We start from the raw sequence: 25,329 nt of genomic DNA, 5'->3' as shown, positions 1-25,329 counted from the left end.
GCCCAGTAGGAGATCGAATGAGATATCATACCCCAGACCCGGTCACCTCGGCCGACGCCCTCATCAACCTCGCGCACGACGACGATCCGACCGCGACGGGGCCGCTCGCGTTGCCGGCTCTGCCGCACGCCGCCGCCCCGCCGCCCTCGCCTCTCCCGCTCGACCTGTCGCCCGTCCTCGCGCTTACCAACGCCTACGCCGGCACCGACTACAACTTTGTCGGCCACGACGAGGGCGACTCGCGCTCGCCCTTCTTCCGCTCGGCGTCGACGTTTGTCGACCACGACGACCTCGCCGACGACGAGGACGACGAGGACGACGACATTGTCACGGTCAAGGTCGAGGAGGACGACGACGACGAGGTCGTCATGGCCGTCTCGTCCGAGCCGTCGTCACGGTCGTCGTCGGCGGTCCCTGCGTTCGACGCTCGGCTGCTCGCCAACGTCCGCGCCGCGTCGGCCGCCTCGTCGAGCAGCGACAGCGACGGGTTCGACCCCATGACGTTCGTCTCGGCGCCGATGCTCGCGACCGGCCTGCCCGTCCCGCAGCCGGCGCCGTCGCCCCCCGAGACAAGCGACTGGGCGCTCGGGCTCGACATGTTGGACGACGTCGACGTCGAGCACGGCGCTGTCGACTTTACCGCGCCCGAGACGATCGGCCTCGAAGAGCTCGACCTCGCGTGGGCCGGCGACGACGACGACTCGGTCTCGCCGGCGCCGGCGCCGGCCGTCAAGCAGTCGGCGCGCCCGCTCAACTTCACGATCCCGCGGTCGTCGTCGGGCGCGTTCCTGACGGGCTCGACGTACGAGCACTCGCACCGGTTCACGTCGCCGATGCCGTCGCCGCGCCGCACGTCGGCGTCCCGCGTGCCCCTCGTCGCCGACTTGGCCAAGAAGCCTCGCGCGCCCGTCACGCCCGCCCTGTCGCGCACGTCGTCCGGCGCCACCATCTTTGCCTCGCCCGCCAAGGCGCTCTCGTCGGCGGCGGTCGTCATGGAGCCCGTCGTCCCGCTCGAGCCGCCGACGGTCGCGACCGTCGTGCAGCGCGGCATTGTCGTCTTTTCGACCACGGCGACCGACCTCGCAACGGCGCGCACGACGTCGCTCCTGCGCCGGGTCGACACGGACTACGTCAACGCGACCGTGCTCCTGCAGGCGGCCGTCTCGTCGCCGCTCGAGCGCGCGTCGACCCTCGCGTCGCTCCTCGTCAAGGCCGACACGGTGCGCGTCCCGCACGCGTCCGAGCCGGGCGTCGAGGGCACCTGGGTCCCGCTCGACGTGGCGCGCGCCGTCGTCGACCTGTTCCCGACCCAGCTCGCGCACCTCGTCCCGTTCCTGTCGGACGACCTCGGCGCCCAGTTCCCCGAGCCGATCCCGACCATGCGCAGCGGCCTCAAGGCGGCGCTCGAGCAGAAATCCGGCGGTGGCGGCGACGACCTGAGCGCGCCCGTGCTCGGTTCGCCGGGCTTCGACGGCGCAGAGCTCGTGCGCAGGTGCGGCCCGCCGTCGAGCGTGCCGCGCTCGCACTCGCACGCGTCGTCGACGGCGGCGAGTCGGGGCAGCCCCTCGGCCTCGACGACGCCGTCGTCAAAGCGCTCGGCGGCGCCCATGTCGGCGGTCGTCCCGGCGCCCGACAGCGACGACGAGGACGGGCCCGACGGTGGCGGCGGCGACGACGACGACGAGGAGGAGGAGCCGGCGGTGACGACGCCCGTCTCGACTCGGTCAGCGACGCGCCGCAGCAACACTGCGGCAGCGCCGGCGCGCCCGTCGACTCGTCGCGCGAGCATCGCTGCGACCAAGCAGCAGCCGCAGCCGGTCTCACCTGCCGCCGAGCTCCAGCAGTCGCCGCCGAGGCGGTCGAGCCGGCGCCAGTCGACCGTCGCCAAGTGAGCTTCTCGTCGCCGTCCAACCTTCCCCCCCTCCCTCGTCCTCGCCCCGATCTCTCGCCTCGCGCTCGCGCTCTCTCCTTGTCGTTGTTGTCTGTCAAGGTGTACATACCGCCAGGTGCGTCACGGCCTCTCTCTCTCTCTCGTCGTCGTGCGCGCGCTCCTTTGAGCGATCGGGCTGACTCGGCCTGTTTCGCCTCGTCGCAGTCTTTCGCCCTCACGCCCTCGCGATGCCACCACTTCGTCCCTACCTCGACTCGACGAGCGCGACGTCGTTCCTCCTTGTTGCCACCCGGCGCGCTCCACCCCTCCTCGCTTCCTCCCCCCCTCCCTCCTCGGCCACTTCTTTGCCCTTCCCCCTCCTCCGCCCTGTGTGTAGCCTTTCCTCCTCTCCTTACCTTCCCTCTCGCCCTCTCTCTCTCTCTCTCTTTCTCTCCCACACCTCCCCCTCTCCTCTCGACCGACCGAACGAACCAGACCAGATACAAAGACGCGGCAGGGCGAATGTCGTGCAGTCAAAAGTTTCTCCTGCTCGGGGGCTCAAGCGGGGCGAAGTTGTCAATCGGTGCTCTCCCTCTCTCTCTTGCCCCGACTTCTGCGAGAGCCGAGAGAGCCAAGTCCTGCTAGCAAAAAGGTTTCTACGAGAGCCGTCTAGAGGAGAAAAGCCTCGCCGCTGCCGCTCAGGCCACCTCGGCATGAGTCGCCGCCCTGCCCTCGACGTCGTCCGGGCTCAGCGTCACGTACCCGCTCCCACTCCTGCCCTCCCACCTCCTCACGACGGCGCCCCACGCCCTCTCGACCCACGCCTCCCGCTCGCCCTCTCGCAGCGCCCTGACGCTCCCGTCTCGCTGCACGCGGTACACGTGCCCTTCGTCGCGCCAGCTCACCGTGTCGCCGAGCATGGCAAACGCCCACACGGGGAGCGCGAGGACTTCTCGCGCGCACCACGCGACGAGGTACGACGCGCCGGGTCCGTCGTGCGCTGGTGGGCGAGCGACGGTCGAGCGTGCTGGGGACGCGGGGAGGAGCGCGCGGTACAGGGCGGCGTCGACGAGGTACCAGGCGACGAGGTGCAGCGGGAGGAAGAGGTACGAGGGGAGGCGGAAGAGGTGGTGGAAGGCGAGGGCGCCGAGGAGACCCGAGAGGAGCGACTCGGTGAGAGGCTCGACCAGGGTCGACGCGCTGCCGGGGGAGGAACGCCGTCACGGTCAGTCACGAGGGAGAACGACGGGGCTGCACGAAGGAGAGAGAAAGAGAGAGAGCGGGACGCACAGGACCATGTACTTGCGGACGCGGATCCAGCGCACGCGGCGGCGGAAGAACTTTTGGAACGACATGCTGCCGACGGCGTTGCCGGCGACCTCGATGCCCATGGCGTGGCGCATGCCGAGCTCCTCCCACAGCGCGACGCCAATCTCGTTGTCCTCGCCGAGGTACTGGCCGAACGCGGCGAGGCCCGGCTCGTTGGTGACGCCGGGAGGCGGGAGGGGCAACTTGCCGCGCTCGCGCTTGAGCTCTGACGCGCGCTCGAGGTCCGACTTGCGGTACAGGCACGACTTGCCCGTGACGCACGACGCGACGGCGACGCGGTTGATGGCGAGGTACATCTTTGCGTGGGTCGAGCAGAGGTAGACCTGCTCGACGCGGGAACCGAGGAGCGCGTCCGGGTAGACGGCGAACGGGACGTGGTGCACGAGCCCGACCGGGTGCTTGGCGTCTCCTCCTGGAGAGAAGAGCGGGACCGAGCGCGAGAGGCACTCTGGCGAGGTGAGGACGTTCGAGTCGAGGACCCACAGGAGGTCAAACTTGGCCTGGCGGTACGGGCGGATGAGGTTGTTGATCTTTGGGTTGACGCCGACCGTGTCGTGGCCGATGACGAGCGTGCTGTCGACGTTCGGGTACCGGTGCTGGAGGTCGCGCACGAGCGGGATGGCCGGGTCGGCCTCGTCGGCGACGGACAAGACGAGCTCGAAGCGCGGGTAGTCCTGGCGGAACGACGCCTCGAGGTTGTCGTACAGGTTGCAGTCGAGGCCGCGGAGGGGCCGCAGGATGGACACGCCCGGGCACGTGGCAGGGTCGACGGGAGCAGGAGGAGGGTCGGAGGTGGGGAGGCGAGAGTAGCGCTTCTTGCTGTCGGCGAGGGGGGGGACAGGGTGAGTTGTCCGTTTCGGTGGAACGGACGAGAGAGACGAGACGGACGCCGTGTTGAGTCCAAGGAGGAAGACGGTCCACAGCGCAGAGTACCACACGCAGAAGGCGACACTGCGAGGCGAGGAGGAGGACGAGGTGAGCTCGCGACTTGCGGGTTGGGGGTGGGCGGGGATGCGACGCACCTGAGAGCTGTTGCCCACATGGTGCGCGTCGCTGCTGTCCCGGTAGAGCTGCGAGAGTGGCTTGGTCGAGATCGAGGTGGCCATCTCTCCTCCTCCTCCTCCTCCTCTCTCTCTCACCCTTTGCCTCTCTCTCGCCCGTCAGAGAGGATGAGCGCACCGCAGAGCCCCTCGAGGGACGCCTCTCAGTCGCCAGCACCGGCAACCGCCTCGCCTCGCAACCCTCGCAAGCGGTGAGTCGCCCAATCGCTCCTCCCCCCTCCCTCGCTCTCCACCCGCATCGTGCAGGCCCGCCTGCAGCGCACCCCACTGACACCGAGTCCTCCTCACCAAACAGCTCGCCCGCGTCGCGCTCCCCCTCGCCCCCAGCTCGGCGGGCTCGCCCCGCTTCGCCTCCTCCTCCTCCTCCTCCCGCCGCCGACCCCGCCAGCTCCCTCCCGCGCATCCACGACAATGACCCGCACCGCCGCCGCGAGCGAGAGCGCCAGATGCTCGCCCTCCAGCAAGACCCCACCGACGACCACCTCGTCATCAAGCCCCGTGTCGACCCGGCCCTCGAGGCCAAGCGCATGGCCAACACGCGCGCCGGCGGCGCCTACATCCCGCCCCACCGCCTGCGCGCCATGATGGCCGAGCAGGGCCAGCAAGACGACGCGTCCGACGAGTACCAGCGCTTGACGTGGGACGCCCTCCGCAAGAGCATCAACGGCCTCGTCAACAAGGTCAACACGGCCAACATCAAGCTCATCGTCCCCGAGGTGCGTCCCGCTTTTGTCTCCTTCCTGCCCGAGCGAGACTGACTCGACGGGTTGCCTACAGCTCTTTGGCGAGAACCTGATCCGCGGCAAGGGCCTCCTCGTCCGGTCCCTCATGCGCGCCCAGGCGTCGTCGCTCCCGTTCACGCCCATCTTTGCGTCCTTGACGGCCATCGTCAACACCAAGCTCCCCCAAGTCGGCGAGCTCCTCCTCCACCGGTTGATCCACCAGTTCCGCCGCAGCTTCAAGCGCAACGACAAGCCGACCATGACGGCGACGACCACCTTTATCGCCCAGCTCGTCAACCAGCAGGTCGCGCACGAGGTGCTCGCGCTCCAGGTCCTCGTCCTCCTCCTCGAGCGCCCGACCGACGACAGCGTCGAGATCGCCGTCTCGTTCATGCGCGAGGTCGGCGCCTTTCTCGCCGAGCACTCTGCGCGCGCCAACAACGGCATCTTTGACCGGTTCCGCACCATCCTCAACGAGAGCGACATCGACAAGCGCGTCCAGTACATGGTCGAGGTCCTGTTCCAGGTTCGCAAGGACCGCTTCAAGGACAACCCCGTCATCCCCGAAGGACTCGACCTCGTCGAGGAGGAGGACATGATCACGCACCGCATCTCGCTCGACGACGAGGTCCAGGTCCAGGAAATGCTCAGTGCGTCCCCCCTCTACTCGCCTCTCTCCTACTCGTTCGGCGGCCGGAGCCTGACCCATTCTCGGTTGCGCGCGCGCGCGCAGACGTCTTTAAGGTCGACCCCGAGTACAAGGCCCACGAGGCGGCCTACGCCGAGATCAAGCACGAGATCCTCGGCTCGGACGACGAGGAGGGCTCCGGGTCTGGGTCCGAGGGCGACACGGAGCAGGGCGCGAGCGACGACGAGGGCGAGAGCGACGTCGACGACGGCATCAAGGCCGACGGCACGGTCGACGTGCACGACCAGACGGGCGCCAACGTCGTCAACCTGCGCAGGACCATCTACCTCACCATCATGTCGGCGCTCGACTTTGAGGAGGCGACGCACAAGCTGCTCAAGCTCGACATTGCCGACGGCCAGGAGGTGCGTCCCACCTCTCTCTCTCTCTCTCTCTCTCTCTCTCGTGTGAGCCAGATACTGACTCGCCCGTCTACGGTGCGCGCAGAGCGAGCTGTGCAACATGGTCATCGAGTGCTGCTCGCAGGAGCGCACCTTCAGCAAGTTCTACGGCCTCATGGGCGAGCGCTTCTGCAAGCTGCACCAGAAGTGGGCCATGGCGTTCGAGCAGTGCTTCGCGACCTACTACCAGACGATCCACCGGTACGAGACGAACCGGCTGCGCAACATTGCGCGGTTCTTTGGCCACCTCGTCATGACGGACGCCCTGTCGTGGACCGTGTTCGAGTCGGTCAAGATGACCGAGGACGACACGACGTCGTCGTCGCGCATCTTTGTCAAGATCCTGTTCCAGGAAGTGACCGAGGGCATGGGCCTCAAGAACCTCGTCGAGCGCTTCAAGGACCCGAGCCTCGAGCACTACCTCGCCAACATGTTCCCGCTCAACAACCCAAAGGACACGCGCTTCTCGATCAACTTTTTCACCTCGATCGGGCTCGGCGCCGTCACCGAGAACATGCGCGAGCACCTCAAGCGCGCACCGGCCCTCATGGTGCGTCCGCTCGTCCTCTCCCTCTCTCTCTCTCTCTCCCCGACTCGGGTCGCACAGCCACTCACCCTCTTCCTTCTCTCCCTCCCTTCTCTCTCTCTCCTGTTCGCCCGCCCCCTCGCAGATGGAGCAACGTCGCCAACTCGAAGCCGCCGGCGCCACCTCGTCCGACTCGGACTCGTCGTCGTCCCTCTCGTCGTCGACCCTGTCCGAGTCGTCCGACTACTCGTCCGACGACTCGCGCCGCCGCCCCTCGTCGCGCCGCCGCGGCAGGTCCCGCTCGCGCTCGGTCGACAGCCGCGACAGCCGCAGTCGCAGCCGGACCCCGACGCGCCGCTCGGCCCGCGCGAGGTCGTACGACAGCCGCAGCCGCAGCAGGAGCCGCAGCCGCACGCCGCCGCGCAGGCGCTACTCGCCCTCGCGCTCGAGGTCCCGCTCGCGGTCGCGGTCGCGCACGCCGCCTCGCGGCGCTCGTCGCGCGCGCTCGCCGTCCCGCAGCCGCAGCCGCAGCCGCAGCCGCACCCGGCCGCCCGCCCCGCCGGCGCGCCGCAGCCGCCGCTCGCCCTCCGACTCGCGCTCGCGCTCGCGCTCGCCGCCGCCTGTGCGGCGAGATGTCGGCGGCGGCGGCGGCCGAGGGCGCTCGCCGTCGCCGCCGCCGCGCAATGGCGCAGGAGGAGCGGGAGGAGGAGCGGGAGGAGGAGCGGGAGGAGGAGGCAAGGCGTTCGTGCACCCGGACCGGATGCGGTTTGCTGGGGGCGACGCAGGGGGAGGGCGGGCGCCGCCGCCGCATCTCGCTGGAGGAGGTGGAGGCGGCGGAGGGCGAGGGGGAGGAGGAGGAGGGTACGTGCACCCGGACCGGCAGTTTGGCGGGCCACCGCCGCAGAGGGGCGGCGGGTACGGTGGTGGGTACGGCGGTGGAGGAGGGCCGCCGGGCGGCGGAGCGAGGCAGGCGCCGGCCGACGGTGGGTGGGGCAACAGGAGCGGAGGAGGGCGCTGAGTCGAGCTAAGGGACGCGCCGAGGGGCCCGTTCGAGCCAGGGGTTCTCTCTCTCTCTCTCCTTCCGTCGTATCCTGTACAAACGATGTGCTTGTCCTCCCCTTCTTTCGCTGCGTGCGCTCGAGTTGCGAGGAGAGCGAAATGCGCGAAGCGAGAGTGAGAGCGAGAGCGGGATCGAGCGAGAGACGGCGGCGGGTCGGGCACCGACAGTGACGGACACGCTGCAAGTTCCACGCGACGAGAGCCACACAAGTACACAGAGAGAGTCTCAGAAATCACCAGCTGCCCGCACCCCTCGCGCCCAGCTCGACCTCGACGTCGCGCAAGAACCCCCTCACGCCCTCGTCCTCGCCGAGCGCAATCACGCTCCCGTCCTCACTGCCGCTGCCCCACTGCGACGCCGAGAGCTCGACGTCGCTCTCGTCGGCCCAGACGCTCGCGGCCGGGTCGAGCGCGTCGCCGTCGTCGTCGTCGGACGACGCGGCGACGTCGAGGAGCGAAATGGTCGAGAGGGACGACGAGCGCGCGCCGCCGGCGGCCGAGTCGAACGTCCACGTCGTCCAGGGAGGCTGGTCGAGCTCGTCGTGATAGTCGTCAAGGAGCAGGGACGAAGAGGCCGACGACGGGTCGGGGAGGACAAACGTCTCTGCGACGGCGAGGGCGTGCGCCGCGTCGATGAGGAAGGCGGCGCCCGACGACGAGTCGTTGCTGCCGTCGTCCGAGCGCGCCGTCGACGCTGCCGTCGAGCGTGGCGAGGCCGGCGAGAGCGGCAGCGACGCCATGGGCGTGTCGCCGAGCCCGGGCGAGAGGACCGACGACGGCTCGAGCGACGCCCGCGTCTCGCCGCCGACGAGCCACCACCAGTCGCCCTCGCCGGCGCCGACGGCGCTCTGGCGGTTCCACTGCCGGACCTTGTCGGCCCAGGGCGGCGCGACAACCGACGACGACGACGATGATGACGTGGCGGCGGCACCGAGCTCGGCCTCGCCGCGCACGACGCGCTCGACCGTATCGCGGGTCACGAGCGCGTCGTCAAACACGATGCGCCACACGCGGCGACCGGCGTGCGGCGACTCGAGCTCGAGCGGCACGACGCCGACCTGTGTCGAGGCGCGCACGTCCGGGTCGAGGAGGCCCGCGGCCGCAAGACGGTTGACGACGACACGCAGGTGGTGCGCGTGGGTCGAGTAGGCCGAAGAGATGGTGGCGAACGAGTCGAGGGCCGAGGACGACAGGACGCGGAACGAAGAGAGCGGGTCGTGCGCCGAGGTCGAGGTCGACGGCGCCGGCGACGGGACGGCGAGGTCAAAGTCCGGGTCGACGGCGAGGACGAGCGTGACGGGCTCGGCGGCGGCGTGGTGCTGCGTCTCGTCGACGTGAGCGGCCTTGGCGACGCCGAAGAAGCGCGCAAACTCGAGCTTCTTGTCCTCGAGCGCGTCAAAGCCGGCCGGGGCCCTCCCCTTGCCCTTGACGGCAGTCCTCGCCGCCCTCCTGATGCCCGCCGTGTCGGCGCGCCACTTGCGGCGGTCGATGCCGCCGTCGCCAAACTGGTCGGCGAGCGCCCGCAGCGCGAGCGGCGCGTTGTGGACGAGGTTGTCCCACGCGCCGAACCCGGACGACGAGAACTGGCGCGCGGCCCCGAGGCCGACGTGGGCCGTGTGAGGGGTCGAGAAGCCGGCGTGAGGGCGCGGCGAGGGCCCGAAGCGTGCACGAGCGGCCGACGACAGGGGGCGGCCGGCGGGGCGAGAGGCGGCCGGTGCGGCGCGGGTCGCGAGGCGTGACGACGAGTACGGGCCTGGGCGGACGACGGCGCCCGTGCGGATCGTGTTGAACGTGCTCGCAAAGATCGAGTCGACGGCGGCGCGCCACGACGACGGGTGGGCGGCCGAGGACGAGGCGTGGCGGCGAGTCGCTGCGGCCGGCGGGTGGACGGGGCGCTGGAACTTGAGCGAGGGGCGGACGAGCTTGCTCGCTCCGCCCTTGGTCTGGAGGACGGCCGTGCGGCTGAGCACCTGTGTCGGCGGGCGAGCGAGGTTAGTGACCGTGAGGGCGGGTGGCGACCGGCCGCCGGCCAGGAGGGACAAGAGCGGGGCGCACCTCCTTGAAGGAGGCGAGCAGCGTGGGCGGTGGCCGCATGCTGAGCGAGTGCACTGCGGTGCGCTTGTAAAGTGCGTGGTGCTGAGCAGAAGGGTGGACGAGGGAGGACGAGGGTCGCCCCGCTCTTTGCACCGCCTCGCCGTGCCGAGCCGAGTCGCAAGTGTCTCGCCATTCTCGTCGCTCTCAGGCAGGCTGGACGGGCAGGGTCCATGCGCATTGCAGTTCTAGTAGAGGGATACGCGAGAAGAGGGTGGGAGAGAGTGACGCACGGACGCAGGCACAGCGACGGCAAGGTAAAATCGAGGGAGGAGGGAACAAGGAGAGGCTCGCGACGCCCGCGCTCACGCCGCATGCTGGCGCGCCTTCTCGTCGTTGTCCTGCAGGCCCAAGCTCGCGACGTACGCCATGCCGGGCGTCTGACCAGCAGACACGACCGACGGGCGGTGGTGTTGAGGGAGCGCCGGCGCCGCGAGCTGCGAGCCCGACGGCGCCGCAGGACGGGCCGCGCTCTGCTCCGTCGACTTGGTGTCTGTCGGTGCGCCCGAGTCAGCTCGTGCTCTTCGACTCGACTGAAGAGGAGGACAGCGAGGACGCACAGACGTAGTAGATCGAGCCCGTGAGGATGAACACGATGCCGAACCCGCGACCGCTGCGCGACGACAAGACCGAGTGTCAGGCTTCAGACGTCGCTCGAGACCAGAGGAGAGAGTTGGAGACGCACGAGGTGACCTTGTCGCCAAAGACCCACACGCTGAGGAACGTCTGCAGCACGCCGCGAACGGCTGCAGGGAGAGGCACGCCGAGGGCGAGGTCAGTCCGTGAGGATGCTGCCGCCGAGCCGAGAGAACGAGAGGTGGACGCACCTGCCGAGATCATGTGCGAGATGGGCGACGTGACCTTGATCGAGAGGAAGCCGGCGATGCAGATGAGGAAGCCAAAGACGCCCTGCCGAGGATCGTGCGCAGGCGGGTCAGACTTGCTCGACGGGAGCACGACGAGGCAGAGAGAGGGAGAGAGAGGACGCACCGTGACGAGCGCGCCAGTCATGAACGTGCCGAACCCCTCGCCGGCCTCGCCCGTGCCCATGAGCATGTCGAACACGACCCACACCTCGCCGCTGAGGATGACGAACGGCGCAATGACGATGGCCGACAGCAGGTTCGAGTAGTACGCGAGGTCGAGCGTGCCACTGACGACGCCGAGGCTGCGCTTGACGACGATGGCGTGCACGGCCGTCGTGACGGACGACGCGACGCCGAGCATGGTGCCGAGCAGGGTCGTGTGGATCTCGCCGCTGACGCCGAACCCGAACCCGATGCAGACGATGACGATGGCGATCAGGGTCGCCTGCGACGACTTGGAGCCGAGGAGGTACCACGAGAAGAAGACGGTGAACGGCAGGACGAGGCCGCGCGCGATTTGCTGGAGGCAGGGCAAAGAGGGGTCAGTGCGGGTGCTCGCTTCTCCGAGCTGGGGCAACTCGCACGCACGTAGAACGAGGCGTCGACGTATTCTGTGGGCGGCGGCGTCAGTCAGCGAGTGGCTCGGACGAGGAGGGAGAGGGCAAGACGGAGGGGGACGTACGCAGGCAGTAGGTGTTGAACGCGAGGCCGAGCACGTTGCACGCGATGAGGGGCCACAAGCTCTTGCACGCCGTGACGTCGATCCTCGGAAGCTTCATGTAGCCTGGTGGGAGAGTCCGAATCAGCTGGTGCTCGTGAGGGAGAGGAAGAGGGCAGGGCTCACCAAAGAGGGCGCACAGCTGGAGGAGGATGACGGCGATGCCGAGCTGGCAGAAGAGGAAGAAGAGAGGGATCTGTGACGCGAGTACGAGTGAGTCAGGTCGGCGACACTCGCTGCAGAGACGGTGAGAGAGAGACGCACCTGGATCTTGTTGAGCACCCACTGCGCGGCGAGGAGGAGAGGGAGGTCAGTTCTCGCTCGATCGGGGCCGCAGGTGGACTAGAGGGCGCACCTTGTTGACCATGATCATCTGCGCGGGCGGGAAAGGGCCACAGAGGCTTGCGAGGTCAGCCGATGTTGCTCCCGGAGGGGGTCCTCCAGCACGAGCTCGCTGGCGACACGACCGCCGCACACGATCCCGACGCGGTCGCGGCACGTGCAGCAGGCCAGCTCGCGCAACTCTGGCCGGTGCGCGCAGCTCCAGGGGCAGAGGGGAGGGAGAGAGAGGGGGACGCACGACAATCGCGGCGACGAGGTAGAAGCCGACCGAGAAGACGACCATGGCGCGGCTCGCGGGCGGTTCCTCGCCCTGGCGGGGTGCTGGTGCCCTCGGCTGGGGCGACTGGGAGCGCTGCTGGGCATTCTTGAGCTCGACGCCCTCCTCGACGGGGACGCGAGTGTAGTCTCCTCGGGCGGCGGCCATGGCGGGTCGGGGCTTGGGAGGGCAGGGGGTGGCTCGACTCGGCTGTTGCTGTGCTGCAGGAGGACACAGGCGCGCAGGTGGAGCAGGCAGCAGGGCTTGGTGACGAGGGAGCGAGGGGCCGAGGAGGAGGTGGCCCTTTCCTCGAGCGCGCGCCGCCTCGCGCGCCTCGCGCCGCCGCCGCCGACAAGGGGACGGCCGGCGGCCCCTGCGCTCTCTCTCTCTCTCTTCCCCTTTGCTCCTTCCGCTGTGTCGGTCTGTGTTCTCGCTTTCCACGCTCGGCTTCTGCTTCTCACCTTTCAGCTCGCTTACCTCGCAGAGTCGCCGGCCCTCGCCCGCTCGACCCGCTCGCTTCCTCGTGACCGTATCTCCGGCCGCCGCACGGGCAGAGCTCGCGGGTCGCAAGCTTGCCCGGTCTTGCAGGACGAGGACGCGCGAGCGCCGGCACAAGCCACTCGACCGGCTCGGTCTGCGCAGCTTGCAGGCTGCGACTTCTCGCGTCCGCAGCGTCGCCAGCTCGACCTCTTTCTTGCTCTTCTCAAAGAGCCGCTACTGCCACGCCTTGGTCTTGTCAGCGTCGAGCTCGACGCGCTTCGGTCGACCCGCGTTACTTGGCTGCCTGTGCGACGTCCGCGCGAGAAGGAGGGCGCGCGAAGACGGGCGGGAACCGCTCTCGCGCACGGCACGCCCATGCTCTCCCTTGCTGCGTCTCGATCGTAGACCTACATGCAGGTTGCTTCCACGTGTGTGCGGAGCATCACCGCCTGCTGCGTCTCGAGGCAAGTTGCCCTGCGAGGGCGGCTTGAGAAGGTTCTCCCTCGATGATTTGAGCCGCTCGCGACGGTCGGTCGATTCTCTTCTCCCTCACGCAAGGATCTCGCACACGACGCACAGAGGGCCGCCTGCAAGAGTCGGCGGTCGCGCCGAGTCGAGAGCTCGTCAAATGCGGCCGAGGAGGCCGCACGGGCCCCTGGTTCTTCCGGCTCGCCTCTCTCGTCTTGCTCGTCGCTCAGCGTCGCGGCGACGGTCGGCCTCGCTCGCAGCTAGTGCAGAGAGAGTACCGAGGCCAGCGTCAGAGAGAAAAGGCGTCGCTGAGACCGAGAAAGTGAGAGCCAGCTCGCCGGAGCGTGACCATGGCCACAAGCCGCCGCTGGCCGCATCTCTCGACTCGCCGCCGGCGCAGACGGGTTGCAAAAAGAGACCCTGCCATGGCCAGCACACGCTGGTAGCTGTGCGGCGCAAAAGAAGACGTCCTCGGACAGGTTTGAACTGTCGACCTCCCGATGGGCGACTGAAGTAAGATCTAACAGTCGGACGCTCTGACCAACTGAGCTACGAAGACTTGGTTGAACGGCGGGCGCTGAACGAGTCATCACATACCGCACAAGCTAGTCGAGAAACAAAGTCCTCCCGTTCTCGCTTCCCTCCCGGCTCCTGAGTCGTTCCTTTGTACCTGACCGCCCTGAATACGCACCACTGGGCCCATACAGACTTTTGAAAAGGCCCGCCGCCTCTGCGGGGCACCCCTGCGGCGCGCCAGGGTCGAGGACCTTCAACTTGGGAAGGTCGCTCTTCGGCTGCTTGCATCCGATGCACGGACCTTTCTCGCCTTTCGAAGGGAGCGGAAGAGACCGACTCGTTCTGCTCTCGAATACAGCCGGCCGACTCAGCTGGAGGCCGGGACGAAAGCAGCTTGGGAAGGTCGAGCTCCTCCTGCGACAGGAGCCCTCTCGAGCTCTGTACGCTCTCGAGCGACGCTGCTGATACGAACGAGGCTCGGCACTGCATCTATCTGACCGCGGTCTACTCGTCGAGGAGCTTCTGCAGCTGCTCGTTGTACTGGTCGCCCTTGACCGGGTTCTCCTCCATGACCTTGCGGATCTCCTTGAGCTCGCCATCGCTCAGCTTGACGTCCCTGGCCGCCCAGTTCTCCTCGAGGTACTTGGTTGACTTGGTCTGCGGGCGACGAGGGGCGGGGATAGTGTCAGTCGGGATGCAGGGCAGGGAGAAGGAGGGGAGCAAAGGAGAGGACGCACGCCCGGGATGGGGATGACGAGGCCCGGGTACACCTGGCAATCCCACGCGAGCGCGAGCTGGCCCGGCGTGCAACCCTTGGTGGCCGCGATCTTCTCGAAGGCTGCGAGGGCGAGAGGGAAGGGGGAAAGGTCGGCACCGACCTCGTCGCCGTCACCGCTTGGCCGACGGCCCTCGGCGCCGGGCTCGCTCGTCGCCGACGATCGAGAGGAGAGAGAGCAGAGGACGCACCCTCGACGAGCTTGAAGTTGTGGTCGAACAGCTCCTTGGTGAAGCGAGGGAAAGCGCCCGCGCCGCGCATGTCGCCGTCCTTGCTGATGTCGTCAAACGAGCGGAAGCGGCCAGTGAGGAAGCCCTTGCCGAGCGGCGAGTAGGCCAGGATCTTGACGCCGAGCTCCTGGCACGCCTCGATGACGCCGTTCGACTCGATGGTCGTTTCGAACGGCGACCATTCGACCTCGACAAAGTCGATCTTGGCGACGTCGGCGGCGCGACGAAGCGTCTTGGCCGACATCTGTGCGACGCTCGAGCGAGAGTGAGCTCCCGTCCCGGTACAGAACGAGGCGGACGACGACAAGGGAGGAAGAGGAGGACGTACCGCCGAGAGCCCGATGTACTTGCACTTGCCGGCCTTCCTCGCCTCTTCCATCGCCTTGACGCTCACCTCGATCGGCGTCTCCTTGTCGATGCGGTGCAGGAGGTAGACGTCGGGAGCCGAGCCGAGGTTCTCGATGCTGTCGTCGATGCACTGGCGGCAAAAGTCGGCGGAACCTGCGTGCTCGAGGGGGCGCGTCAGGTGCTGCGAGACGTAGAAGGAGTGCAGGAGGACTCACCGTCCGTCTCCATGCCAGTGTCGGTCGCCTTGAGGCCCCACTTGGTGACGACGACGACCTTGGAGCGGGTGTCGCTCTCGCGCAGGACCTCGCCGATCAACTTCTCGTTGTGCTGGTCCTTGCCGTAGATGCGCGCCGTGTTGAGCAGCGTGCAGCCCTGCAGCACGTCGAGTGTACGGGTCAGCACGTGCCGGGTACGAGCCGAGGGAGAGGAGAGGACCGTGCACGCACGAGGTCAATCGCGCGGCGGAGGACCTCCTTGCTCTCGTCGTCCTTGGCGACGCCGTAGCTCTGGGAGAAGCCCTGTGACGTGAAGACTCGGTCGTCAGTGGAGGAAAGGGCGAACAGAAAGCTGCGCTCGACGCACCATGCAGCCGAAGCCGATAGGCGGGAGGGTGAGGGAATCGTCGATGCGGATGGGGGCGGACATGCTGAGAGGTCGAGGGGCGGGAGTGCTTGAGAAGAGAGAGAAGGAAGAGAGAGAGAGAGAGAGAGAGAGAATCGCTACAGCCAGCAGCGTCACGCGAACGAGAGAGTGGAGCGGCCGAGCGTCGGTGGAGGTCCGGGCGGCCGAGTGGAGGCCTCCGCTCAGTTTCGAACGCACCGGTGGCCATTCCCAGGCTGCCAAGGAGCACACCGGTGTCGCGGCACGTCCGCAGTGGACCGAGTCAATACGTCAGGCCGGTCCCTCATCGTCGAAAGCAGCCGAAGAGCAATCTCGCAAGCGACCTTCCCAAGTTGAAGGTCCTCGACCCTGGCGCGCCGCAGGGGTGCCCCGCAGAGGCGGCGGGCCTTTTCAAAAGTCTGTATGGGCCCAGTGGTGCGTATTCAGGGCGGTCAGGTACAAAGGAACGACTCAGGAGCCGGGAGGGAAGCGAGAACGGGAGGACTTTGTTTCTCGACTAGCTTGTGCGGTATGTGATGACTCGTTCAGCGCCCGCCGTTCAACCAAGTCTTCGTAGCTCAGTTGGTCAGAGCGTCCGACTGTTAGATCTTACTTCAGTCGCCCATCGGGAGGTCGACAGTTCAAACCTGTCCGAGGACGTCTTCTTTTGCGCCGCACAGCTACCAGCGTGTGCTGGCCATGGCAGGGTCTCTTTTTGCAACCCGTCTGCGCCGGCGGCGAGTCGAGAGATGCGGCCAGCGGCGGCTTGTGGCCATGGTCACGCTCCGGCGAGCTGGCTCTCACTTTCTCGGTCTCAGCGACGCCTTTTCTCTCTGACGCTGGCCTCGGTACTCTCTCTGCACTAGCTGCGAGCGAGGCCGACCGTCGCCGCGACGCTGAGCGACGAGCAAGACGAGAGAGGCGAGCCGGAAGAACCAGGGGCCCGTGCGGCCTCCTCGGCCGCGCCGACGCTCCCACGTCGCTGCGCCCAGGCCGGCTGCCGCCGGACGCGTCCTATGCACTGTGTGTGAGCGAGCCGAAGTGTCGCTGGCAACATTGGGCGCGAACTGGGCGAGAAAAGCGAGCCCGAACGTGGTGCCGATGGCGCAGCCTGTGGCGGCTACCCCTCACCTCACGCAACCAGGCCGGGCCGCAAGCTCTCTCGCAGCGTGTCGAGCGCGACGTCAAGACCCACCCTGACGAGCGGCGGCAGCCCGGCGGGCTGTCGGCGAGAGGCAGCAGAGCGCGAGCGGTCCGGCGTACGTTGGGCGCACGGACCGTGCGGGATCATCTCGACTCGTCGCTGCTCGCGCACAGGCGCGCCGGACGGTCCAGCAAGGTGCATGACAGCTGCTCGATGCTCAGGTAGAGCTTGACGCTTGCGAGCGGGGAGAGCGACCGCGAGCAAAAGCTCCTCTCGCGGGCTCGCACTCTCTCGCCACGACGATGCACAGCGAGGACCGCCGAGCACGAGCGAGCATCTCTCTCTCGCCTCTCTGCGCAGCAGTGCACCGACGTGTCGAACCCCTCAAGCGATACAGCTCCCCCCCCCTCTCGCGGCTGCTCCTCCGCCTGGCCCCCTGCTCCTCCCCCTCCTCCTCGACGCTCACCCCTTTGGCGCAAAGTCCCACACAGCGAACGCGTCACTTCCCCCATGGCCCTCGATCCCGTCCTCCCGCGCCGCTTGCTGCACGCCCTCCCACGCCTCCCTGAGCCGCCCAACCAGGTCGTCGTCCTCGCGCTCGAGCCGCGCAAAGCTCCCGCCCGGCACGCGCACGTCCTCGTCGAGGAGGAGCGAGGGCGGGCCGACGGGCGGCGTGCGCGACGTGCGCGAGAGGGGCTCCCAGTGGAACGAGAGTGGGGTGCGGCCGGGCGGGACGGCGCGCTGCATGGCGGTGAAGGCGCGCGCGAGGCGCGAGGTCGGCGGGGCGGCGGCGGGCTCGGCGGCGGTCGGGTCGTGGTCGTGGTCGTGGTCGTGGTCGGAGGACGAGGGCTCGGGAGCGGGCTCGAGCGGCGAGGTGGTCGACGGCGGGAAAAACGCGGCGACGGTCGGGACAAAGATCTCGGTCGACGTCATCTCGACGCGCGAGGGCGGGCCGAGCGTCGGGAGCGGGTACGCGAGGCAGATCTGTGTGTGTGTGCGCCGGCGTCAGGGCGCCGTCCCGTGCTCGTGCGGAGGAGCGGCTCGTGCTCGCACGAGAAAGAGAGAGGGAGAGAAAGAGAGAGAGGGGACGCACAGGCTGCGGCGGGTCCGCCGCAAAGTCTTCCCAGTCGACAAAGGCGCGCAGGTTGATGAGCCACAGTGCGGCGCCGAGCTCGTCGTCGTGCGTGACAAACACGGCGCGGTCGTTCTCGACGGCGAGCTGCACCGGGTCGGCGCCCTCCTGCGCGTGTACGGAGGAAAAAGGGGGTGAGCTCGGGTGTGACGCTGCGTCCTCCTCTCCGTGCTCGAGTCCGCGCGCGCGCGAGAGAGAGAGAGAGAGCGGGAGGCATGACGCACAATGACGAGCACGACCGTCTTCCTCTCGACCTCGTCCTCCTCGTCCTCGCCCTCGTCGTTCCACACCGCCCTCTTGTCGCACGTCCACACGAGTTTGGCCTCGTCCGTGTCACCCGCCCTGCGCCCGATCGCGACGAGGTGCCGACCGGCATGGTGCACCGCCTCCCACCCGACGCCGTCGCACCCAAACGCGTACCACGCGCCGCCGCCCGGGGCCGTGTGCGCGCTCAGCGAGGCCGGCGCACGCGGTGGCCAGGTGCGGTACTCGGGCTCGTCGTCGTCCCGCTCCCGCTCCCCCTCGCCGCCGCCGCGGCCGCCCCACCCCGGCGGCCGCACGACCAGGACGGCGTGCTGCCCAGCGACATACACGCACTCGTCGTCGAGCTCGACATAGTACGCCCTCGCGTCGTTCGACACGTCGGCGGCGAACGCGGGCACGTCGAGCGTGTCGATCGTGCGCGCGACGAGGTCCCACACGTGCAGCTGCTGGCCGTCGGCCGAGGTGGCGACGAGTTTCGGGACGCGGAGCTTGGACGCGAAGCAAGGGAACGAGGTCGTGACGGCGTGCGAGGGCACGTAGCCGAGCGCGGGCGTGGAACCGTCGCGCGGGACGGCGGTGGACGAGAAGGCGTCGTCGACGAGGTGGTCGGCGGGGAGGAGGTCGGTGCGGCACGACGCGAGGTAGGTCCTGCTTGACAGCTGCTGGACGAGGAAGCCCTCGCTGCGGGGAACGAGTCGGTGCAGGCCGAGTCAGATCGCGGGGCCGGGGAGGGACGAGAGAGAGAGAGAGAGCGCGAGGGACGGACCTGAGCTCGACGTGCGGGTACGGGCCGCGCGGCAAAAGGGACCACCACGCGAGTTGGCCGTCCTGGGCGCGGAAGGCGAGGTAGCCGCCGTCGAGGCCCGACACGACGAGGTAGGCGGCATCGACGTCGACCTTGAAGCGCCAGAAGGGGGCGCCGAGCGCGCCGGCGACGGCGGGCCGCGCGGCCCAGTCGAGGGTGACGAGGCGCGAGGTGGCGGTGCCGGTGCGCCAGTTGCGGTGGATGACGTGGGCGCGTTTGGCTGCGATAAGGGACGAGGGGGTGAGTCTGAGGAGGAGGTGGGGGAGGAGGGAAGAGGGAGGGGGGCACACCGTAGTCGAGCCAGGTCGGGATCGAGGTGATGCCGATCCAGCGCTGCGAGTGGACGACCCTGGCGAGTTCTCGCGGGTCGAGGTGGTCGTCGAGGGTGCGGGTGGGGAAGGTCGAGCGGTGGTCGAGGGCTGCAGCGGCCGAGCTGGTCCTCGGGTCGGCGAGCCCCTGGTGGATCGAGATGGCGCGCGAGATGTGGTGCGGGTGGGCTTTGAACAGGGCGTGGCAGGTGCGCGACACGACGAGGAACCGGGCGAGCGAGCCAAAGTCGAGGTGGCCGAGGATGATGACGAGGACCTCGGGCGGGAAGCTGAGGAGCGAGGTCGTCGTGCGTGCAGCCGTGTCGGTCATGGTGCGAGGGAGCGGGGAGAGGGGCGACGACTGCGAGCTGATGAGGAGGAGGAGGAGGAGGGACGAGGGCTCTCCCCCTCCTCGCGTCACTCGGCTGCACAGCACAGAGCTCATCAGCTGCGCCTTACCCCATGGCTCCACCAAAGCCCACCCCGAAAGGCCCCCAGCCCCGCCTCAAGATTGTCGTGCGCCGCCTCCCCGCCGACCTCCCGCCTGCCGTCTTCTGGCGCACCGTCCAGCCCTGGGTCACCCGCGACACCGACCACCAACCGGGACTCGACTCGGCACAGCGCGTCACCTGGTCCGACTACCGCCAGGGCAAACTCAGGAGGAGGTCCGTCCCCTTCCCCTCCCCCTCTCTCTCTCTCTCGACTCCCTCCAGAGCCTGACCCCCAACTCTCTACAGCGGCAAGGACAAGGACAGCGTCCCCTCGCGCGCCTACATCACCTTCAAGACGCCCGACGCCCTCGTCGCCTTCCACCGCGGCTACGACGGCTGGTCCTTCCGCGACAAGCAGGGTGCGTCCCCTCTCCTCCCTCCCTCTCTCTCTCTCTCGAAGCCCAACTGACCAGGACGCCCAACACACACACAGGCAACATCAGCCAGGCCGTCGTCGAGTTTGCGCCGTACCAGCGCACGCCGGCAGCGCCGCCCAAGCCCGACCCGAGGCAGGGCACCATCGACGACGGTGCGCCCCACTCTCTCTCTCTCTCGTCTTCCTCTCTAGGACTCGCTCGAGCAGACGACTCACCTCTCGCGCGCGGGAGCAGACGCCGACTTTCTCGCGTTCCAAGAAGCGCTCGCCGCTGCCCCGGCGCCTGAACCTGTGCCAGAACCCGGTCCGTCCCTCTCTCTCCCCCTCCTCTTCCTCTTTCGCCGCCCTCGCTGACAGTCCCTGCCTCCCTCGCCTCTCTTCCTCTCCCTCCTCCTCCCTCCTACTCCCTCCCTCTGCCTCCTCGACCGACCCACCCACGCGCACGCCCGCACGCCCGCACCCAGTCGTCAACCCCAAGTCGACCCCGCTCCTCGACCACCTGCGCGCGCAGAAAGCCGCGTCGAAAGCGGCGCGCAAGGCCGCTTCGGCTGCGCTCAAGGGCGCCGGCGGCGGCGGCAAGGGCGGCGGCGGCGGCGCGAACGGCAAAGGTGCGGGAGGAGGAGGGGGAGGGGCAAAGGGCAAGGGCAAGGCGCCGCTCGTGCTGCCCGGCGCGACGCGCGCGCAGCTCGCGACGGCGGCGGCGGGTGGGGTGCAGAGCGCTACTGCGGCTGCTGCTGCTGCCGCTGCTGCTGTGGCGGGTGGCGGTGGCGCAGGAGGGAACGGCAAGGGCAAGGGCAAGAAGGGCGAGGGGGCGGGCAAGAAGGGCGACAAGGGCAAGGGGGGCCCTGGTGGCGGTGGAGCTGCGGGAGCGGCCAAGGGCAAGAAGAGCAAGGAGGGCAGCAGGAGCGCGACGCCGGCGCCGCCGCCGTCGGGCTCGGCAACGGGGAGCGGAGCGGCGACCCCGACGTCGGCGCCGCGTCCGCCCAAGGGCCCCGGCAACAAGGGGGGCGCCGCCGCCGCCACCGCCGCCGCCTCGGCCGCGCCCGCCTTTGCCCCCCAGCCCCAGCTCCAGCCCCAGCCCCAGCCCCAGCCGCACCACCACCAGCCCCCGCCCTTCCCTCCCGCCGCGCCGCCCTCGCGCGCCTCGCCCGCCGCGCCCGGCGCCGGCACTCGCGCCGCGCAGATCCAGGCGCAGGCCGAGGCGGCACAGCAGGCTGCCATGGTGCGGCAGCAGCTCCAGGCCGCGCACCGCTCCGCCGCCGCGTCCTCGTCCCCCTCCCTCGCTCCTCCTCCTCCCCTCTCGTCCTTCTCGTCCTCCTCGTACGCGCCCGCTCCCGGCGCACCGTCGCCCCAGGTCGCCATTGCGCGCGCCCCACACCAGCAGCACCACCAGCAGCACCACCAGCAGCAGCAGGGGTACGCGGCGCCGAGCGCCCAGGCCCAGGCGTTCGTGCCCTCGGCGACCCCGTTCGTGCCCCGCGCGCAGCCGCAGCTGGCGCCCGGGCAGCTCGTGCCGCAGCAGGGGCAGCAGCAGGGGCAGCAGCAGGGGCAGCGAGGCGGGCGAGGGCGAGGTGGTGCGAGAGGGGGCGGCGGCGGTGGTGGACGTGGAGGGGGAGGAGGAGATGGAGGAGGTGGGCGAGGGAGGGGCCGCGGCGGACGTGGCGGCGGCGGCGGTGCGCCTGCGTGAGCGGCGGGCGCAGCGCTGTGTCGCGCCGCGCTCTCGTTCTCGCTCTCGCGCTCAGGCGGGACGAGGGACGAGCCGGAGCGGGGCAGGTACTCGTTCGTTGCAGGCGCGAGGGCGAGGGCCAGGGCGTGGGAGGGGGGCTCAGTACACGCTCTTGAGCACGTGCTCGGGCTTGTACGTCGTCGGGTGGATGAAGCCGAGGTGGGCGAGGTCGCCGACGGCGCGCAGGAACCGCGCCTGCTTCCTCCGCTCGGGCCCTCCCTCGTCCTCGTCGTCGTCGCTCGCCCTCTCGCCCTCGTCCTCCTCGCTCCCGCCCCCCTCCTCATCGCCTTCGCCGCCCTCCTCGCGCCCCGTACGCGCCCTCTTCCTGCCCCTCGAACCCGCCGTCCTCCCGCCCCAACCCTCGCCCTCGCCCTCGCCCTCGCGCTCTTCCTCCTCCGCCGCACCAATCTCCCACCCAGCCCACCACTCTCCCAAGTTGACCAACCGTCCCTGGGCGTGCGTGTCGCGGTACACGCGCCACGCGACGCCGAGGTCGCTCGGCTGCTCGTCGACAGGCCGCTGGTCGGCGTTGTCGAGCGCGGGCGGGGCGTACGCCGGGTCGGCGAGCGGGTCGAGCTTGGTGAGCTGTCGCACGAGCGAGGGGAACGGGGTTGGGTACAGGCGCTGGGTGGGGTGCAACGGCGAGGGACGGGTGTGCGGGAAAGGCGGGGCGTCAGTGTGCGTGCGAGAGTGTGAAAGGGGCCGGGAAGGAGAGAACAGAGAGAGAGAGAGAGGGGGGGGGGGCGCACCTTCATGGCCGACGGGTCGGACGTGAACCACAGCTCGTGCAGGACCAAGTCGGTCGGCGGTCGCAGCGCCGTCCTGCGCGCGTGCTCGGCCCTCTTGTCAGCGCTCGTCCCTGTCCCGCCCTGACCCAGACCTCGACAGACAGAGAGAGAGAGGGAGAGAGGCAGACAGCAAGACGCACTTGAGCCTCGCCTTGAGCCCCTCGGCCGTCTCCCTCGCGACCCTGCTAAACTCGCGATCCGCCTCTCCCGCTCCCCTCCCTCCTCCTCCTCCCGCCGCGCCCATGCCGCCAAGCGCCGCCGCCATCCCGCCGGCGAGGTTCGTGTTGAACAGGGTGCTCTTGCCCGGCGCGCGAGGCGCGGCGAGGAGCGGCTCGAGCGCGGCGAGCTGCGCCGCGAGGAAGTCGATGAGGGGCGACGACGAAGGCGGATCGGCGGACGAGGACGAGGGGGAGGCGACGGCGGCGGCGGCGGCGGCGGCGAGGGAAGGGTGCGAGTCGACAAAGGCGCCGAGGCGCGCCGAGAGGGACCGCAGGAAGTGCGGCAGCTTGGTCGACGACGCTTGGCTGTTGCGGCGACGGCACGCACGCACGATGGTCAGTAGACTCTTCTGTGCAAGTCGTGCGAGCCTCGCGGCGTCGCGTATCGTCGTCGCCGCCGAGGGAAAACGGAATAGAGAAGGAAAGACGAGGGAGGGACGCACAGCACGAGCCCGCCCAACCGGTCCACCAGCCTCCCCAAATCGCCCGCCCTCGTCCCCGTCCCCGTCCCTTCTCCCTCGTCGCCGTCCGCCGCCCCGAGCACGAGCGCGAGCACGCCCTCGAGCGGCTTGCGCTTGTCCCAGAACTCCATCGTCGCGACGAGCGCCTCGAACGCGAGGCTGCGCTGCGCGTGCCAGGTGCGCAGGCCTGAGCGCGCGCACGACACGGCTTGCGAGGGCGTGAGGGGCGGTGCGTCGGCGGCGGCGGCGGCGGTTGGCGCAGCGAGCGGGAGGGGAGGGTCGTGCGCGAGGAGGGCGGCGGCGATGGGCGAGGTTGGCGGAGCGGACTGGAACGAGGGGAGGGTGCGCAGGGCGGCGAGGATGGGTACAGGGAGCGGGTCGAGGGCGTGAGGAGGCGAGGGCGACGAGGTCGGCTCAAGGGTGAGGGTCGCGCAGGGGTGGGCCGTAAAGTGGGCCATGTACAGGTACTGCAACGGCTTCACGGTCAGTGACAGTCGCTCCCGAGAGTGTCAACACGGCGGACGAAAGTGAGAGCGCGAGACGCACCTGGATGAACGAGATGGTCGCGTCGATCGAGTGGTGGAAGTCCTCGAACGTGCGCCACAGCTCGGTGTACGCCCTCGGCGCCAGCGCGAGCGGCGGCATCCAGTCGACGAAGAGCTGTCGCGGCGCGGAAGAGAGAGTCAGTGCAAGGCCGGGCTGTCGTGGCCGGCGAGAGGAGAAAGGGGAAAAAGCGAAGAGGGGGACGCACGCCGCGCACGAGGGCGTTGAAAGCGCTCACGCCCGGGTCGACGAAGAAGCGCGCCGCGTCGAGCTGGTTGGCCGTCTTGCGCGACACGAGGCTGAAGAAGGCGTCGGCCGTCGTCGCGATGCCGATGAGGAGGGTGAGCGGCAGGAGGTCGGCGTAGCATCTGCGGGCGAGGAGCGGATGAGTGGTCGGACCGAGGGCGACAAAGGAGAAAAAGGGGACAAAGGACGCACGCTAGGGCGTCGATGAGCTGCGTGAGGACCTTGCCGTCCATCGCCTCGAGGTCCTCGAGGAGCACAACGAGCGTCGGCGCGTCCTCCGAATCTGTGTGCCACGACCATGAAGCCGAAGCTGGTCAGTTCAGGTTCCCGTGAAGAGACGGGCAGGGTCTGAGGGCGTCGCACGCACCCTTCTTGCCGAACCGGTGCTCGTACCACGCCTGGAGGTTCTGCAGGTCCTCGGGGACGATCATGGCGCTCTTGAGGGTCGACGGTGCCCAGCCCTGTGATGCAGCACGTCCGAGGAGTCAGTGAGATACCCTCTCATGACCGACCGAGTGCGCGCGCGAGAGGGAGGGAGACGAGGGACGAAAGCCTTATATATTCTTTTTTTTCTTATAAAACTTAAAACCTTAGAGGCTATTTAAGTTGCTGATTTATATTAATTTTATTGTTCATTCTTGATGTTGCTGCAGTCGCGACTCGCGAGGCGCGACACGATGCACGGGCGCGGGTGGTCGGCCGGCGACGGGTCGTCGTTGGCGTCGGCAGCGGGCGGTGGGCGTGGTGCAGGCGAGGTGAGCTGGCGGGTGAGGGACGAGTAGAGGAGGGATGACGAGCCGGGACTGGCGCCTGGGTACGTGCAGTGGGTCGGTCAGCTTCCACGTTGGGCGAGAGGAGGGAGGGCGAGGGAAGGACGAGGAGGCGCACCGATGATGAGGCCCGAACGGACGGGCGCCCTTCCTCCGAGGGCGGCGTACAGCGACTGGGCATCGCTCGGGCGCGAGCGGACGTAGGCGACGATCTGGTCGAGCGACGCGTCGTGCAGGCTCGAGAGGACCGACTGCGTTCCGGCGTGTGAGGTCGGCGATGCGGGAGAGGGGGGAAAGGGAGGGGGGCGCACTTGGATCTTGCTGTTGCAGGTCTTCCACGCCTGGTCGTACAGGGCGAGCACAGCTGGGTCTGCGGGCGGACGAGCGGGTCAGCCAGGCTGGAGGAGGTGAAGGACAGCGAGACGCACCTGCAAAGGCATCGTCGTCGGACACAGGTGACGCAAAAGGTTTGTACGGCAGCGTGAAGACGGCCTGCAGGGGCGCAGGGGCCGGAGGGAGGTCAGTGACCGGCGAAACTGATGAAGAGTGGGGAGGAGGGGGAGGAGGGAGAGACTCACCCTCGAGGTGGACGCAAAGGGCTCGGTGTAGGGCAGCGAGTCGTCCATGGCGAGCACAGCAGCGGTCGTCGAGCACCTCTAGCACGAGCAAACGGTCGAGCGATCGCCAACCCTGCGTCGACCCTCATCTCCT

General features: G+C 68.9%; 9 protein-coding genes and 2 non-coding genes across 11 annotated transcripts; 4 read left to right on the top strand and 7 right to left on the bottom strand.

Moving 5' to 3' along the window:
• Positions 1 to 17: 17 nt before the first annotated feature.
• RHOBADRAFT_52815 (uncharacterized protein) lies at positions 18 to 2,123 on the top strand (the record flags this gene model as incomplete). The annotated part of the gene is made up of 2 exons (XM_018416520.1): positions 18 to 2,006; positions 2,098 to 2,123. Coding segments are annotated over 2 exons (2,015 nt in total), but the record flags the coding sequence as incomplete, so codon positions are not given.
• Positions 2,124 to 2,491: 368 nt separating this feature from the next.
• On the bottom strand, positions 2,492 to 4,241 carry RHOBADRAFT_52814 (glycosyltransferase family 21 protein; the record flags this gene model as incomplete). Its single annotated transcript, XM_018416519.1, has 4 exons — positions 2,492 to 3,070; positions 3,161 to 4,018; positions 4,088 to 4,150; positions 4,222 to 4,241. 4 exons carry the CDS (start codon positions 4,239 to 4,241, stop codon positions 2,569 to 2,571), a joined length of 1,443 nt encoding a protein of 480 aa, XP_018271836.1. The 3' UTR covers positions 2,492 to 2,568.
• Positions 4,242 to 4,368: 127 nt separating this feature from the next.
• RHOBADRAFT_52813 (uncharacterized protein) lies at positions 4,369 to 7,716 on the top strand (the record flags this gene model as incomplete). Its single annotated transcript, XM_018416518.1, has 6 exons — positions 4,369 to 4,451; positions 4,556 to 4,976; positions 5,038 to 5,632; positions 5,716 to 6,035; positions 6,118 to 6,621; positions 6,743 to 7,716. The coding sequence occupies 6 exons, from the start codon at positions 4,369 to 4,371 to the stop codon at positions 7,613 to 7,615; spliced, it is 2,796 nt and encodes a 931-aa protein (XP_018271835.1). The 3' UTR covers positions 7,616 to 7,716.
• A 103-nt stretch (positions 7,717 to 7,819) lies between these two features.
• Positions 7,820 to 9,776, bottom strand: RHOBADRAFT_52812 (uncharacterized protein). The gene is made up of 2 exons (XM_018416517.1): positions 9,712 to 9,776; positions 7,820 to 9,626 (listed from the first exon to the last, which is right to left on the bottom strand). Exons 1-2 carry the CDS (start codon positions 9,748 to 9,750, stop codon positions 7,890 to 7,892), a joined length of 1,776 nt encoding a protein of 591 aa, XP_018271834.1. The 5' UTR covers positions 9,751 to 9,776; the 3' UTR covers positions 7,820 to 7,889.
• Positions 9,777 to 10,052: 276 nt separating this feature from the next.
• On the bottom strand, positions 10,053 to 12,097 carry RHOBADRAFT_43208 (uncharacterized protein; the record flags this gene model as incomplete). Its single annotated transcript, XM_018414188.1, has 11 exons — positions 10,053 to 10,240; positions 10,308 to 10,360; positions 10,433 to 10,493; positions 10,575 to 10,656; positions 10,738 to 11,133; positions 11,202 to 11,224; positions 11,296 to 11,397; positions 11,458 to 11,527; positions 11,596 to 11,616; positions 11,687 to 11,704; positions 11,912 to 12,097. 11 exons carry the CDS (start codon positions 12,095 to 12,097, stop codon positions 10,053 to 10,055), a joined length of 1,200 nt encoding a protein of 399 aa, XP_018271833.1.
• A 1,246-nt stretch (positions 12,098 to 13,343) lies between these two features.
• Positions 13,344 to 13,436, bottom strand: RHOBADRAFT_t39. The gene has a single exon. It is a non-coding gene; the product is annotated as a tRNA-Asn (tRNA).
• Positions 13,437 to 13,897: 461 nt separating this feature from the next.
• RHOBADRAFT_43207 (uncharacterized protein) lies at positions 13,898 to 15,391 on the bottom strand (the record flags this gene model as incomplete). The annotated part of the gene is made up of 7 exons (XM_018414187.1): positions 13,898 to 14,050; positions 14,131 to 14,231; positions 14,360 to 14,642; positions 14,727 to 14,899; positions 14,962 to 15,118; positions 15,193 to 15,264; positions 15,329 to 15,391. 7 exons carry the CDS (start codon positions 15,389 to 15,391, stop codon positions 13,898 to 13,900), a joined length of 1,002 nt encoding a protein of 333 aa, XP_018271832.1.
• A 522-nt stretch (positions 15,392 to 15,913) lies between these two features.
• Positions 15,914 to 16,006, top strand: RHOBADRAFT_t43. Its single transcript has one exon. It is a non-coding gene; the product is annotated as a tRNA-Asn (tRNA).
• Positions 16,007 to 16,859: 853 nt separating this feature from the next.
• RHOBADRAFT_52810 (uncharacterized protein) lies at positions 16,860 to 19,330 on the bottom strand (the record flags this gene model as incomplete). Its single annotated transcript, XM_018416516.1, has 5 exons — positions 16,860 to 17,474; positions 17,584 to 17,730; positions 17,847 to 18,567; positions 18,653 to 18,911; positions 18,982 to 19,330. The coding sequence occupies 5 exons, from the start codon at positions 19,328 to 19,330 to the stop codon at positions 16,953 to 16,955; spliced, it is 1,998 nt and encodes a 665-aa protein (XP_018271831.1). The 3' UTR covers positions 16,860 to 16,952.
• Positions 19,331 to 19,432: 102 nt separating this feature from the next.
• Positions 19,433 to 22,114, top strand: RHOBADRAFT_52809 (uncharacterized protein). Its single transcript, XM_018416515.1, has 5 exons — positions 19,433 to 19,664; positions 19,737 to 19,849; positions 19,924 to 20,019; positions 20,102 to 20,170; positions 20,331 to 22,114. The coding sequence occupies exons 1-5, from the start codon at positions 19,462 to 19,464 to the stop codon at positions 21,551 to 21,553; spliced, it is 1,704 nt and encodes a 567-aa protein (XP_018271830.1). The 5' UTR covers positions 19,433 to 19,461; the 3' UTR covers positions 21,554 to 22,114.
• On the bottom strand, positions 21,433 to 25,244 carry RHOBADRAFT_52808 (uncharacterized protein; the record flags this gene model as incomplete). Its single annotated transcript, XM_018416514.1, has 13 exons — positions 21,433 to 22,216; positions 22,342 to 22,414; positions 22,521 to 22,904; positions 23,042 to 23,526; positions 23,606 to 23,719; positions 23,811 to 23,970; positions 24,041 to 24,131; positions 24,216 to 24,310; positions 24,484 to 24,658; positions 24,737 to 24,869; positions 24,930 to 24,988; positions 25,047 to 25,110; positions 25,197 to 25,244. 13 exons carry the CDS (start codon positions 25,242 to 25,244, stop codon positions 21,692 to 21,694), a joined length of 2,406 nt encoding a protein of 801 aa, XP_018271829.1. The 3' UTR covers positions 21,433 to 21,691.
• Positions 25,245 to 25,329: the final 85 nt, after the last annotated feature.

Source organism: Rhodotorula graminis, assembly GCF_001329695.1.
Source record: "Rhodotorula graminis WP1 unplaced genomic scaffold RHOBAscaffold_5, whole genome shotgun sequence".
Classification (NCBI taxonomy): domain Eukaryota; kingdom Fungi; phylum Basidiomycota; class Microbotryomycetes; order Sporidiobolales; family Sporidiobolaceae; genus Rhodotorula; species Rhodotorula graminis.
Note: the sequence above shows the minus strand (reverse complement) of the source record. Positions and strands in the feature narration are given on the sequence as shown.